General features: G+C 42.3%; 1 protein-coding gene across 4 annotated transcripts in view; it reads left to right on the plus strand.

Annotated features, from left to right (window-relative positions):
• VPS8 (VPS8 subunit of CORVET complex) overlaps nt 1-15,071 on the plus strand; it is a 79,247-nt gene that overhangs the window by 14,079 nt on the left and 50,097 nt on the right. For 3 of the 4 annotated variants that reach the window (XM_030494165.1, XM_030494166.1, XM_030494167.1), the window contains 12 exons: nt 2,308-2,432; nt 3,604-3,690; nt 5,122-5,189; nt 5,807-5,960; nt 6,063-6,122; nt 6,980-7,087; nt 8,572-8,652; nt 9,794-9,964; nt 12,030-12,104; nt 12,992-13,027; nt 13,835-13,925; nt 15,005-15,051. In XM_030494165.1, the coding sequence (XP_030350025.1) occupies nt 2,308-2,432; nt 3,604-3,690; nt 5,122-5,189; nt 5,807-5,960; nt 6,063-6,122; nt 6,980-7,087; nt 8,572-8,652; nt 9,794-9,964; nt 12,030-12,104; nt 12,992-13,027; nt 13,835-13,925; nt 15,005-15,051 (1,103 nt within the window). Of the gene's footprint in view, nt 1-2,307; nt 2,433-3,603; nt 3,691-5,121; nt 5,190-5,806; nt 5,961-6,062; nt 6,123-6,979; nt 7,088-8,571; nt 8,653-9,793; nt 9,965-12,029; nt 12,105-12,991; nt 13,028-13,834; nt 13,926-15,004; nt 15,052-15,071 lie in introns of those variants that run through there. The other variant, XM_030494168.1, reaches the window with a different exon arrangement.

Below are 15,071 nucleotides of genomic sequence, written 5' to 3' on the forward strand. Positions count from 1 at the left end.
GAATTGTACATATCCTTCGTTTAGTTAAACATGAGTGTCAAGGCTTATAAAATCTAGGTGTCTATTCAAGCAGTAACTTGTGTGGCTGTCAGAGCTTTCAGAGCTGCTTCTATACACGTAGGTTCAGCCAGTTTGAACCCTCACATTCTCCGTGGCTTTCAGAGGATTTTACCTTGAACAATGTCACATTCATGTGGAAAGCTAATGAAAAGTAGTGTTTTACACAGTTTATGATTATTTAACGGTGAAAAACAATCTACCTGTAGTTTAACTGAACATCTCTTACAGTAAAAGCAGTATCTTCATGAAATGTTTTTAAGTGTAAACAAGCAAATGTCAGTTCTCATTTGAAAATGCAACTCACTTGTTCCCTGTCTGGCATAAGCCAGACTGCAGAGGAAGAAGGAGGAGGTGCTTCCTTCTTCATGCAGGTGCAGCAGGGCAGAAGTACATGAAGAACAGGTAACCTTTTCCAGAACTGCCCACACTGCTTGTCACCTGAGGAAAAGATGATGATTTTCATGGAGATGGTCAACCAAAGGCACCTTTCTCTTTTCCTCCCACAGATTTCAAGAGCAGAGCTCTTCAACATTCACAAGAATCCTGATGTATCTGAGCACCCATAACATATGGTGTCTTCTTGACCACTATTGCCATGTTTTAGATCTAAACTGGCAGTTTTCTGTAATACCCGAGCCTTCCTTATGCATTTGCAAGGCAGAGCATGGCCTTTCTGTCTCTCCCAGGCCCTGTTTCATTTGGTGTGCAGAACAAGTGGTGTTTTAACACCCTCTCTATCCCTCCCTCCCTGCTAACACTACCCAGATTTTGCAGGAAAAGCAATTTTTTGCTTTCTTTTGGGCTATAACAGCAGATGAGTTTATCGAGGTAGATGCAGGAAAAGAAGGAATAGAGTGGAACAAGTATTTGAACTTGGTCCTAATGTCTTTTTTCTCACCCTAAACAGTGCTTTAGAGTAATCCATGAGTTCAGGTACTTTTCTAGCTAGTGTTTATTTTGCTCCTCCCACTGATGCCTCCTCACACTGGTAGAATTTGAAAGGTGATTTCCACTGTGTGTGTGCTCAGCCATCAACCTGTCTGTGCAAGTTGCCAGATACATCACTTTGGACTGGGGAAGAAGTGAGAAATAAATTCATGCTCTGTTTCACATTTAGTACATCGCTAGTAGTGCTGCAACTTGGAGAAATGTGTCCTATGCCTTGGGCAGTTCTTCCAGGGGGTTTCTGGTGCTCAGTTGCTGTCTGTTCCCTGGATCCTGTCCTTTTTATTCCTTGTTCAAGGTGAAATCCTGTACACAGTGTTGTTGTGGAGCTTCTGATGTATTTCAGATTCATAGTCTTCATTACAACAGTCCCTATAAAGCATCTTTTCTTCCTCCCCACTCAAAAGCAGGACAGAAGTGGAGAGAGGTGGAAAAAGCAGATCTACAACATTTGTTCTCGTTGAAGATCGGTGCACTGAAGACTGAAGTCAGGCAGATGGTTATCATTCATAACTCCTGAAGTGCTTGTAAAGCCATTTTTAGTCTCATGGCAGACACATACCAGAACTTGCATGACGACAGTACTGTTGGTTGTGTCTGCAGTGGGCAGGCAGGGCATGGCCGTGCAGCAGTCCAGTCCCTGGGGGGCTGTGCAGGCAGCAGCACCTCCTTTGCAGTAGCCTGTGTCTTGGGACGGAAGTTCTGTCGCAGTGCAGTGATCATCACAGCTTCCTTATCAAGTCAGACCCGTGTGCATTAGAACTCATCAAGCATTTTAACTGTGCAGCTTGCGGCACAAGTTCATTTTCCCTCCTGCTTCTGGGCTTTATCCATAAAACTGAGGAATAAAAGTTACATAAAACTACACTTACCAGAAGCCTATGTTGGGAGTTGTACTTGATGTTCAGATCAGCATCAGAAGTGTAAGCCTTAGATGATAGAATTAATTTTCTATCATCTTCCTTGCTGCAATTTAAGCACCATTGCAGAACAATAAAAGGAAAGCTACATCTTGCTTTGATTTTTCTAGTAGTTTCTTCTTCAGTTTGTAATACCCCTGCACTGCCATATTCCCTGTGCCTGTTTTGTAGCTTTAAACATAATTTTTGTATTTCTCTGGCAGAGTGTGTCGCACTATCTCTGCACTAATATGTGCTCTCATCTTGTAAACTCTTAAGAACTTAATTGTAAGCCTGTGAATCATTGATGTACCCCCAAGTGAATTGTATATGTGAATAATTGCATGATGTTAAATTTAATCATTGCTCTTTCTTTCTCTTTGATTTCTTACTTCTACTCTAGATCAAAACCAGGCTCTTCGGCTGTGTCTGGGCAGCACTGCTGTTGGGGCCCAGTATGGGGCTATCTCTGCTCTCAGTATCAACAACGACTGTTCGAGGCTCCTGTGTGGCTTTGCAAAAGGACAGGTAATTCCCATAGGATGAGATGGTCCAGTGCCGTGTCCTTCTGCATTACCAAGAGACTCTCCAGAGGTGACAGTAGCTCCAAGCCAAGCACATTCAATATGTAGCTGTTTATTGGTTTTGTGTCGAGAAGCAGTATGCGTGGCTTGATCTGCCCAGAGCTTTTTTGGCCAGCCAATTCCTGCATTCAGTGAGCTAACTCAGACAAATGATTTGGGGTGGGTTTTTGTGGAGGAAATGGGTAATGCAGAATATAGTGAAAGATTCAGTTAATCACATCTTGTTGTGACAAAAGTCCTACTCCTGATAAACTGAAACATGCAATGACAGGACAACCAACTTAGTCTTCCTAGGTCACTTTGAGATTTATGCTTGGTAATTAAAGCTAGTTTTTACAGTGGTGATGACTTGAAATTCTTGAAACTCATATCTATCCCCAAAATTAATTTTTACTAATACCATAAAAACTGCTGTTGTCGTTTTACACTCTTCTCTGAATCTAAGGAGAGAAAACAATTCCTGAACAAAAGTTATAAGACTGAAACTAAAGCAAAATAGATAGAAGTTAATTTGGTAAAATTGGGAGGTCCATGGAATACAAAGAAGGCTGCTTTGCTTTTAGTTTCATTTCCCTTTGCTCCTTTGGCTTTCACATCCGCTCTAGATAAAACATGCTCCAGTGCCTGTGATAGGGCTAAATGAGAGACTGCTCCAGACCATGTGGAAATACAGATCTGATCCATGCAGAGCAGTGGCCTGTGTTAAATGATACTCAGATGAAATATTTTGGAGCAGCAGTTCTGAAACATCTGGTCTATGAAACATTGATAGATGTTACATGGAACCATATAAAACAGTATTTCCAATAAAAAGTTTTATTCTGATTGCCGGAATTTAATATCCAAGCTCAAGCCAAGCTGTTTACTCCTACCTGAGCTGTCATGCTGAGCGGATGCAGGAGCAATGACAAGGTTCGTGGTGAGAGTCTAAGTAGAGAAGTAAACTGCTTGTAAAAATGGGGTAGGAACAGATTTTGGACCACTTTCCTTGGTATGAAGACCCTACCAACCTGGGATGATATTGGGAATATAGAATTTTACCATGTACTAATGCACAAGGTGATGGAGAAGAGCCCCTTGGCAGTAAACATGTACTAAGAACAATCTGCTTGCAGATCACAATGTGGGATCTGGCCAGTGGGAAGCTTCTACGATCAATAACAGATGCGCACCCCCCAGGGACAGCCATTTTGCACATCAAGGTAACAAACACTACATGTACCCATGCTGTAGTTCTATGATTCTATACTAGTTACTTTTCTTTTAAACACACTTGTGTTCAGTCAGATGTGTTGACTTTCCTTGTGTGGAACTTTTAGGTTTATAGGTGAGAGCAGCTACCTAGGAGCTATATGGTGATAGTATCCAGAGGTGAGAAAAAGGAGCAGAAAATCTATTTAAAAAAGAAACTGAGTGCTTTGAGAGCTGAAATAATTGTATTGCTGTGGGTTGTACTGTAACAAATAACAGTTGTTCTAACTCCTCTCTCTGATGCCAACATCTATGAAGAATTAGTTGCTAGCATACATTTCTCTCAAACTTGCTGTGGTTTGAACTGGATACATGACTTGCCAACTTTAAACTTAAATGAATCTGAAGTGTAGAAAGTAGCTTCTGTCAGCAGTTTTTCAGATAACTTGTTGGGAATGTTTGGGTTGAAAGAGAAATCATCTATGGCTTCCTATTCATCATAGTGTTGTCATCACACACAGAAACTCATATCTGATTTTGTGCATATCTTTGTTATAAGTGGACCTCTCCTACCAGAGCATAATGCTCCTTGGCAGCCTGGTCAGAGCAGTGACGTTGGTGCATTACACACATTCTTCTCTCTCTTCTCCTCTCCTAGACCTTGCTGAGACATCCTGGACACATAGTGTCACATGGAACTAGTGTAGTGGGTCTGGTGGGGCATGTTGCTCAAGGACAGGTTCTGATGTACTAGTTGGTCTCACCTGGCTAACCAGAAACGTTCTGTGGGTGTGAAGGTGCCCCTTTCCATGCTTCCACCTCTGCTATCTTTGCCCTGTGCATAAAGATGGATATTCCCCTGTGCCAGGTCCTCTGCTCCTAGTTGTCCCCCTTCTCTGGCTCATAACCTGATGGCAGTACCAGCTTTGAAGAGGACTCAGGCACTGCTATACAAGCCAGATGCTTGTGCTGCTAGATGCTGGGTTGCAGAGTCCTCTAGAGCAGTGTCTCAGCTGTGGTTGTGACCCTTTCTTATTTTGATTATTTGGTATCATTAGTAGTTCTGGATGTTTCTGATTTTGGTCTGTTTGTGACTGCAATCATACACCAGTGCTGGCACCAACTCCTGGGCTCGAGCTGCTCTAGTGGTAACACAGGTTTTGGTATGCTGTAGTTCCAAGCTGCAATAGAAAGTAATTGGACTTTGGTAACAAAATCTAGGAGTAGGGCTTGCTGGAGGGGTGAAGATGAAACACAAACCCTTGCTTTTCTCACACATCATGTAATTGCCTCAGCTCTGTATGTGAAAGGTGTCTTGGTAGATACAATGCTTGTACTTTTGTGTGCTGTTAATAATGCCACAGATGATACGTTTTTCTAGCCTTTTTTTTCCCCCTGTACTTTATTTCTTAGTGACACTTCTAATCTGATTATCTGCTCAGTTTACAGATGACCCAACGCTTGCAATTTGCAATGACAGCGGAGGCTCCGTATTTGAACTGTCATTTAAGTAAGACTATAACGCTTAAGTACCTGTAGAAAGTCCAAGAAACTAATTCTGGGTCATAGTTTCTAAAACCCAAGCAAAAAAATCCCCACTGGAACGAATAATGCTACTGTCTGAATGTTGAAGGTGTGATTTAGGGCTGAAGTAAGATTTTACCTGGCAGTGTAATAGCAAAGAATAGCCTAAGTTATTAAGGTATCAATCAGTATATTTTCCGGAATCTTGGCTCATTCCTTGTGGGCTCTTGGTAGTTGCCATAAAAGTGCTGCCTCTTGGTTTTCCTTATTTCATTAGTGAGAGCTGCCCTGCAGTAACTGCTTGTCTTCTTCTTGGCCTCTTCAAGAGGAGGGACAAGGAGGAAGGATTGATAGTCTAGGGAATCTGATCATGTCCTGGAATTTCCAAAACTTTACTGTAAAGTAAGATCTTAAGTAATTCTTGTCTGTAGTTGAGCAGCCGATGTGACTGCTTTTAGTGACACACTAAAAGTCATGCCTGGATTTGCATAAAGAACTTCTTAAAAACAGTATTTACAAAGGATGGCTCTTGAGATTTCATGAGGTTCTTGGGCTGATCTCTTCTTGATAGATGGCCCCCAAGCTGAATTCTTTTCTTTGCAGGAGGGTTATGGGAGTGAGAACGTGTGAATCTCGATGTCTCTTCAGTGGCTCGAAGGGGGAAGTTTGCTGTATTGAACCATTACACGCAAAAGTTGAGCTGAGAGACCATCCTATCACCCAATATTCACTGCTGGCCATGGCCTCCCTGACAAAGGTAACTTGCTGCTTGCAGAAGGCTTTGTGTAAGAAATCACAAAGGAGAAGTTTGCTGGTGTATGCTCAAACATTTTAATTTGCCTTTCTATTTTTCTTGAAGATACTGGTTATTGGCCTGAAACCATCTCTGAAAGTGTGGATGACCTTTCCCTATGGTCGTGTGAGTAATGAAGCCAAAGACTTGCTTTTTGGATGATGGCTACAAACGGATTCTAGAGTGAAGGGGATGAGATTAGGGGCAAGGTATTGGGTATTGTTACTTTATCAGCATGCAGTAAACTCTGCATTGTGGAATTGCAATGATAATCTGTTGGTCTGATGGGGTGCAGGTTGTGGGCAGAGAGTAGGTGAAAAGGCTGCTTCCAGCTGTACCTATGTGAAGATGCTGAATTTCTCCAATAAGTTGGAAGGGAGTAATGTAGAAGACCCTTAGCTTCTTTTCTTCCCTCCTGCAGCCTGAATGCACCCACAGATGGGATGTTCACCTCATTATGGCTACAGTCACCTTAGACTGGGGCTATTGCTTTATGTAAGAACAGTACAACAGAACCCTTAACCACAGGGACAGAAACAAAGTGGAAATAGAGCATAAAACAGTCTTCTGAACTCTTGATTATGTGCTTTCACTAGTTGCTGGTTTAATTCCTCTTAGAAAAGCAGCTGGGGGAAGATGTGGGACATGCTAGATTAGGAGAATGGAGTCAAGGCTGCTAGCAAGCTGCAGCTTGTTGTAGTCCATCAGTCATGTGAGATTGGATCTACAGTATGCAGCTAGGGCACAGGTTTTGTTCTGACTGGCTGTCCACTTTGCCAAGAGACACACGTTGCCCCTAAACTGTGTGGCTGGACCGAAGAGCGTAGCTACTGCTCAGCTGCCAGCAGACCAGGAAATTGCTTTGCAGCGTGTGTGTGTACGTGGCAAAGTCAGTGAGTAGCAGCTGATGAACAGCATGTGGCCTGGAAGTGAGGTTCTGCCCTGCGTACCTTAAATACTGGCTGTGCTTTTTGTCTTAACAGATGGACCCTTCTAGTGTCCCTCTTTTGGCGTGGCACTTTGTGGCTGTACAGAACTCTGTGAACCCCATGCTTGCATTTTGTCGAGGAGACGTCGTTCACTTTCTTCTGGTAAGCCTTGGATGTTTTATGCTGCTTTTCAGATAGTCACATCTTATTCACATATTCAGTTGGCTGAGCCTCTGTCTCAGTGACAGTATGATACATGTGCATGCTAGGGAGGTCTGCAGCTTGCAACCAGTTTGGGAAGACAACCATGTTGGTCATTGCTCTTCAGCAAGCAGGGGTGCCCTTCCCTGAGAATCTGGAGGTACGAGCCTTATGCATTCCAGAAGTGTTGATTTGCAGCTTATCTCATTTCTACTGTAAGTAGAAGAATCTGAATTATTTTCAGGGAGATCATGTGAATTTGAGATACCATTTTATTTTTTGCTTTAAAATGTGAGTCTGGAAAAAGCTTGTATAAACCACTAAGAGTCAGCAGCTTTCAGGTCCTGTTGGGATGTAACTTTAGAGCATGCCACTTGTCCTATTTAGATCTGCAGAAGTTACATGTGCAGATATGTTTGATGATGATTTCATGTCTGATTTCAGTATAAGAGCAGTACCTAGGCTTCAGTAAATCTGGCATTTTGGCTTCAGAGTGCTAACTTTGTTTCCCAGCTCTGCTATCATCTTGGACCTTAAGCTTTGCTCAAGCACCCGAACATTGTGTTGTCTGGATTAAATCCTCTTTCTCCTTTATCCTCTCTTTTGGTAAATTTGGGGAGAAAGAAAAAGGTGTATGTTTAAGCCTGTCTTGCTGGAGATGTGCATGTAATAGCATGAGCCTTTGCACAGATACCCAGCTCAGCTATGGCCAGTGGTGCTGCTCTGCTTATATGTAAGGAAACAGCAGCCATGTTACTTGAATTCAGGTCCCACTTGCTGTACTTCAAATTGTCAAAATGTAAAAACCCCTATTTCGGTTTGCAGAGCGCTTTTTTTTAAATGATGATAAATTAAAGCCAGTTTCACATCAGTGTTCTGTAGTTCTGACTTTAACGAGCAGAAAGTACAGTGGTTCCTGTATGGGCTGAGAGAACTATTGACTGGCAGTTGGCATGCAATATCTCCCTTCAACTCAGTATTCCGGTGGGGCTGGGCCTCTTGGGAGTCAGTGAAGGAGAACCAGTCCTCCTTTGGTGCTCTCCATACGAACACTGGAGGCTTGCACACCTTTTAGAAACTGAATCACCTTAGATAATACTTGAGGTGGGGCTAGGGAGAATAATCCCTTGAACGCATGTAGTGCCAACTTGTTTATGGCATCCAGCTCTTGTAGTACAAGTGAGTGGTTTAAAATTGACCCAGCAGAGGGCATGTATTTTTACTGCCCCCCAGCTCAGAGCCTTCCTTTTCCTCGCTTACGTGAGTGCTTTTGAAAGCGAGACATCACACTCCATTTGCGAAGTGTATGTGCTGCTACCGCACGCTCAATGTGTCTGAATGGAGCTCCAGACTCCTGGAGTTGGTGTGATGCCCTCTGGGAAGAGAGAAATTGAGCTGAACAAAGTCTCTGAGTTTGAGTCAGACTTGTCCAATTTCTCTTTTAGGTGAAGAGAGATGATACCGGTGCAATACATGTCACAAAGCAGAGGCAGCTTCATCTACACTACGACCTCATCAACTTTACTGTGAGTTTCAACAGTATAGAATGGTTGTTTTTTCTGGTTTGCACTAGTTTTCTCCTAAATGTATCTCAATAGCCCTTAGTTCTATCCCATTGGCTTTACAAATGTAGCATAAGAAGCGGCTGTGTTATCTGGAACTAACTAAACAAAAATGCCCTTAAACCTGGGACTCGGTGGAAAACCAGCACAAGTGAAATAGCAAGTAGTAGCTAAAGGATAAAAAATTAGTAGCACAGAGGCAACGATACTCCCTTTTCTTGGGAAGGAGGGTTAGCCTTGTTCAGGAAATGTTTTCAAGATCTAGAGAGAATCTGGCAAGAAAGTTCTTAGGGTTTTTTTTTAGTCTATATTCTCAGTAAAAAGAATGCAAGCTTCTGCGTAATTGGCTCAATAAAATTCTAGTGTTTCCATATGTGAGTGTTTGCTAAAGCACCAGAATTGTTTGATGCTTTCAACACCGAAAAAGAATTGTTTGATTCTAAAACACATTTACAGAATAGAGCGAGTAAAACATGAAAGGCCAAAATACCAACACAGACATCCACATCAGCTGGAATTTGAAGTTTATAAACAAATATACTCGGCTGTTTGTAAAAAATACTGTAAAAATACTTTACACCACTGTAAAAGTGGTGTAAAAAAAGCCTTTTTATTTGCAGGGTTTTGAACATAAAAGTTGATGGCACAGAATGTGAATGATAGGGTTAGAGTTAAACTTAGATGTGCTGTTTCTCTTTTGAATGTGTCCTGATGCCGTATTTCCCTCTTAAGGGACTTGAGAAGAGGTGTTGAGGTGGTGCAGTAGTCTTGGTTTTTAGGCCTTTGGGCAGAAAGTGTGCTAGAGCATAAGTCATGCCCGGGAGGACAAGCACTCTGGTGGGTTGCTGTTTGTCTCCAGATGTTTTCTGTAAGAAGGTTCCCTGTATTTTTTCTCAATGTAAAAGCTGATACTCCAGAAGAATCCTCCTATCTTTACCTTTGGAGTTATGCATGGGTGCTGTTGTGAAGTGGCAGTGTATAGTAACAAAGCTACTCACTACCCTAGAATTTCCAGCGTTGATACTCATGGATATGGCCAGAGCCTGTTTAGTTTGCCCCAAATTGTGTGTGTGTTGCTGAAATCTGTGATTTGTTGCTTTTTCAGTGGATAAACTCACGGACAGCAGTGCTTCTGGACAGTGTGGAGAAGCTGCATGTTATAGATCGTCAGACCCAGGAGGAGCTGGAGACCATCGAGATCTCAGAAGTCCAGCTAGTATACAACAGCAGCCACTTCAAATCCCTGGCTACGGGAGGCAATGTCAGTGAAGCCCTGGTAGGTACAAATTGTCTGCTTGTGCTAGGGAGCTCTGTTTCAGATATACCCTAAGTGGAAGCCTGGAGCTTTGGAAAAAGCCTTTTTGGAACATCTCAGAAATCATACATGGTGTTGATGTGGTCAGCTAACAGACCGTTCATGTTTCTCTTCATGCACTGATGTTTTTGGGAGCTGCTCTTAAGTTACCAAGCTTTGGAATACTTTGTACACGAAAAAAAGCTGATGTACTTTATTCTTCAAGAGATACCTATAGGCTTTTCCACTTTGTATGGCACAGATACTCTGCCATAGCAGTGTCTGTGCAGTGCAGGTTCCCTGCCCTGGAAGCTGCAACAGTTCAAACATTGTGTTTTCTATTTTTTCCTCTTTTGTTTATTTGTCTGTCTTTTATTTTGATTTTCATGCTTGTTATTTATTTTGTTACACCCTGGCCCTTGTGGTGTCTGGACATGTTTTATTTCTGAAGTAGGTGTTATTTTCAATGTCTCCTGATATCTCCAGTAACCCACATGTGCCTTTACAAAACTTGCTTTGTTGTGGTATTTGTATTGCTGTAGAATTGTGGAGGGTTTTTTAAAGTCATGGTTGCAGGAAGAGTTATTGCTTTCAGTAGAATAAATAGTTTTTTTTCTATTTTGGAAACAGTTTGCCAAGAGTGTGTGTAGGAAAGGGCCTTCTATCCTTGCATTCAAGCCTCCCAGTGCTTCCTTCCCCAGAGATAGCCCAGGAGTTCTGAAATTCCACAGCTGGACAAGATGGTTCCTATTCAATTCTGCTATAGCCCTGTGAGACTTGCTGGCCCAAACTACTAGCAGAAGGCTTGTGTGGGTCTGTAACAATTGCAAGCCAGTGTTATGGTCATGACTCAGCTCCAGAAGCCCAAGGAGAGAAGTGCCTTCGATGCAGAATGGCAGAATTTCATAAGAAAGACGTCCTTGTCATGGTTCTCTTTAGTAGCAAAGAGAAGAGTGCTTCTTCCAGTCTGAATGGCCAGATTTATGGAGGAGTCTTTGCAGCCTTTTAGATCTACAACGCTGCTGCTTATCTGGCTTTCACTGCTTTATCTGCTTCCCACAGTAGCATTGTTGTCATTATTTCTGCTGCAGATGCATATTGAGGAAGAAAGAGTCAGAAGGTGGAATCTAGTCTGAACGAGCTTATCTACTGCCTGCCATGTGATCTGGAGTTGTGAGGCACAACCTTAGAGAACACAGCTAGAGTTTGGCACTAAGGTGGTATACGAGCTGTCTGTGCTAGGATATGTCATTACTTAGAGTTTTGCACTCAATTCCAGAAACTCTGCCATGTCCTGTGATGACTTATGGTGATTATCCTCAAAGCCAGAGATATGTGGCTTGAAAAACTGGCAGGCCCAAGTAAGTGCTGCCTGTTAAAATGCTATTCTGATTCTAAAAAATACCTCTACTTAATGAAAGTCCCTGGAATGGACACACTTTTCAGCAGTGGGAAGAGATCCAGGAAGCTTTGCTACCTGACCATACTGAGAAAAGCACAGGACAAATAACTAAGCTGTGTAACTGTGCAGCTGAGTGGAAAGCAAGCACTGCCCATGGGCTAAAATCTCGAATTTTGATGTGATCCTCCATTTCTCACATTGTAAATGTGCCTTTTGAACACTGGTTACTGGCATTCAAACTTCTGTTGTAGCAATTTCAGCAGTATTCTTTCCATCTGTGTCTCCTACACGTTTGCTCTTGAGGAAGATCTGTGAAGAAGCAGATGGCAAGGGAAGAGCCCTCATAACTTTTTTTTTGCAGCTGAACATAGACACAGAGCAGTGCTTGAGGGTCCTTATGATTCTGTCATGTTTTCTGGGCAGCCAGAGCTCAGTAGCGCTTCAAGCTGCCTTCACAAGCAGAAAGGAGTGACAGCAGAGCTTTTTTACTTACTGCTGCCCAGCAATCTGTGGTGTTCTCTGCCAGTCCTCATTTTGATGTTTGAATTACAAAGTGTCTCTAAAGTTCAAGAGTGTTTATGTTTCTTGGGAAACTTTATAAAAACAAAAAGGAGTTTTACCTACATGTAACTTTCCTCCCTGTAGGCACTGGTTGGAGAGAAAGCTTGTTACCAGTCCATCAGCAGCTGCGGTGGTCAGATCTTTTATCTTGGAACTAAGGTAAAGGTGGGGAGTTTTAAATAAAAATACAGGTCAGTCATTGTTGATAGTAACTCATCTTCTGGAGAAAGGCAATTTTTTATTCTATGGAGATGTGGATAAGGGATGGGTTCTTTGTGCACTGTAGAGTCATCATAATCATAGACTGGTTTGGGTTGGAAGAGATCTTAAAGCTCATCTAGTTCCAACCTCCTGCCACGGGCAGGGACACCTTCCACTAGAGCAGGTTGCTTCAAGCCCCTGTGTCCAACCTGGCCTTGAACGCTGCCAGGGATGGGGCAGCCACAGCTTCTCTGGGCACCCTGTGCCAGCGCCTCAGCACCCTCACAGGGAAGAACTTCTGCCTAATGTCTCATCTAAATCTATCCTCTGTCAGTTTAAAGCCATCCCCCTTACATGTTGTGGGATTAAAGAAATGTGCAGTAATTTGGTTTTAGCTGAGGTATGGGCTAAATAAGACATGATCATAGTTTCACAGCACCTCGGTTTATGCTGCTTCAGGGTAGACTTAGCATTACATTACTGACATCTCCTCTGTTCTAAGCTTCAATTTTTCTGTCCTAAATGCACTAGTGGGTAAACAGAAGAAAATAAGACAGCAGGGAAAACTAGACTCTGTTGCATGAAATGATACAAGGAATATCCTATTCACTTTCCCTGTCCTGCAGTGCAGGCTGTCTGTGAAAAAGAGAGAGGTGGCTTATAGGATGGCATGTGGAAGTAGGGGAAGAAGTGAGGGATACAATCTTGGAACACATGGGTTGTAAGGCCATGTGAAGAATTATTTTCTATTAAATATGAGCATCCAGTTTATTCCTGCCATGTTGAGCTTGAGAATTGCTTTACTTAGTTTCATCTAAATAACTTTTTCTTTCTTTCTTTTCTAGTCTGTTCACGTCATGACATTGAGAAGCTGGAGAGAGGTACGTTGAGAGGAAAACTGTACAGCTTAGGTTTGAATTGCTTGAGAGGAGGGAGGGATCATTTGTGAAGCATGTTCTGAGTACTGTATTCAGGATCCCTGATCGCTACACACAGCCAGCACCATAGGTACACTGCTTTCCAAGGTGGGATGCTGTGGGACTCCTGCTTGCAGCAACTTGCAGGCTGAATGGAGACCTTGTTCTCCCAAGCAAGACATAATGCTTGCCATGTGTCAGCTTCTGTTAACAAGATAGTTAATGCCATGTATGGCTTTGGAGGACTGAGTAAATGTAAGCCTTCTGTCTACCAGGTAAGTATACAGGAGGAGAAGGAAATCTGCTTCACTGTATTTTGTCTCCAGCTACTGCAGGAGCTACATCATAAAATCTATCACAGACTACATAGAAAGTTCATCAGATTTTAGATCCTTGTTTCTGTTGATAGAAGAATTTTTTTGAACATCATTTCTCTGACAGCTGAAACCCTATCAATTTCCACATTAAAGTTCTTAGGTGATCCATTTATGCCTATTTGTTCCTTTGGTGTTCTTTTCAGTTCACAGTATGTTTATTTGATGTATGCATGTTCTCTCTCAGACTTTGTTTTGCAAGGCTGAGCAAAGCTTCTTCATCATTCTCTTGTAAGAGTACTTTCCCATTCCTTTCTAGTCATTGTTCTCTGCACATACTGCTCTGGGTAGGGTCTTACAAATGCCATGCACAGTGTCACTGGGAGATGCTGGTCATAAACTGGGAGGGGATCTCCTTTTCTGTAATACTAAGGTCCAGTATTACTTGTTATTTTAGAGAGTTGACCACCTTCTGAAACAAGAGCGTCTCACTGATGCCCTGGCTCTAGCTTGGTCTTTTTATGAAGGTAAAGCAAAGGCTGTAGTAGGTAAGTTTGGATTTGGGTTTTTTATTATTTTTTTTATGGAAGGTTTTTAACCTATGCATGTACAGAAATCACTTTTTCAGGGAGGGAGAAAAAGATAATTGAATTGAAGAAGAGAAAATAGGATATGCTGTTTTGGGTTTGGCAGAAACAACAGTTTTATGTGGATTGATTAGGCTTTTTTAGAGTTGTAGTCTCTTTAGCAGCCTGCTGTTTTCAGATGAAAATCAGATTTGGTCTGTGCTGTGATTCCTGTCTGTTGTCACTTTGCCATTAAGGAGGTAGAGCCAGGTGTTGAATATCTAGCCTGCTAAAATATTACTGAAGGTCATGCATGACCTGTAGGTAGTTTTCAGTGTGATGTTCTGTCAGCTCTGCCAAGCAGGTACTTTCGTTTAGGTCTCCTCTGACTGTACAACTGATTGAAAGAGCTGCTTTGGCACCAGTTCTCCTGTGAAGGAGGATGCTTTGTGGGCATTTAGCTTGTTATGATAAACAAGTGAATTATGCCAGAAACTGCCACTTGAATGGTCTGATTTGGACTGGGCACATAAACTTTTCAGCAAATAACTTCTGATGGTTTTGACAGATGAGACTCAAATTCTTGGGATAAGATCCTCCTGCTGTGAAATTGCTGGTATATCAAGATGTGTCTTGTTTTAATGAGTGGTTATAATGCGATTAAGCAGATAGTTTTTCAGTATTCAAAGAATTACTGGCTTTTTGAGTTGGCATTTAAGAAGTTTTTTTCCCCATACAGTGCACTTAATTCAGCTTCTTTGCATCAAGGCATCCTCCAGCAGTTAGTCTCATGTACACAGTCTTTGACAGCCCTCAGTGTTAAACAGCGCTCAGGTCTGTTCTTGCCATTCCTGTGCTGGAACAGTCTTTACATTGGGAGAATAAGCTCTTCAGAAGATTGGGCTAAAAGTAGAACACAAAATTGTGTATTTAGATATCCTGACCTCTGCATCTGGAGAGTAATGGTGTTAGCATCCTAACTGTGGGACTTTTTATCTTTCCACTGATAGTTTAGATGAGAAAAGCTTCATGGTTTTTCCTTCCCCCCTCATTCTTTCTAGGCTTGTCTGGGGACACAAGCAAGCGGAAAGCAATCATTGCAGACAGGGTGAGTCACTGATCTCCTCC

Source organism: Strigops habroptila, chromosome 8 (genome assembly GCF_004027225.2).
Source record: "Strigops habroptila isolate Jane chromosome 8, bStrHab1.2.pri, whole genome shotgun sequence".
Lineage (NCBI taxonomy): Eukaryota > Metazoa > Chordata > Aves > Psittaciformes > Psittacidae > Strigops > Strigops habroptila.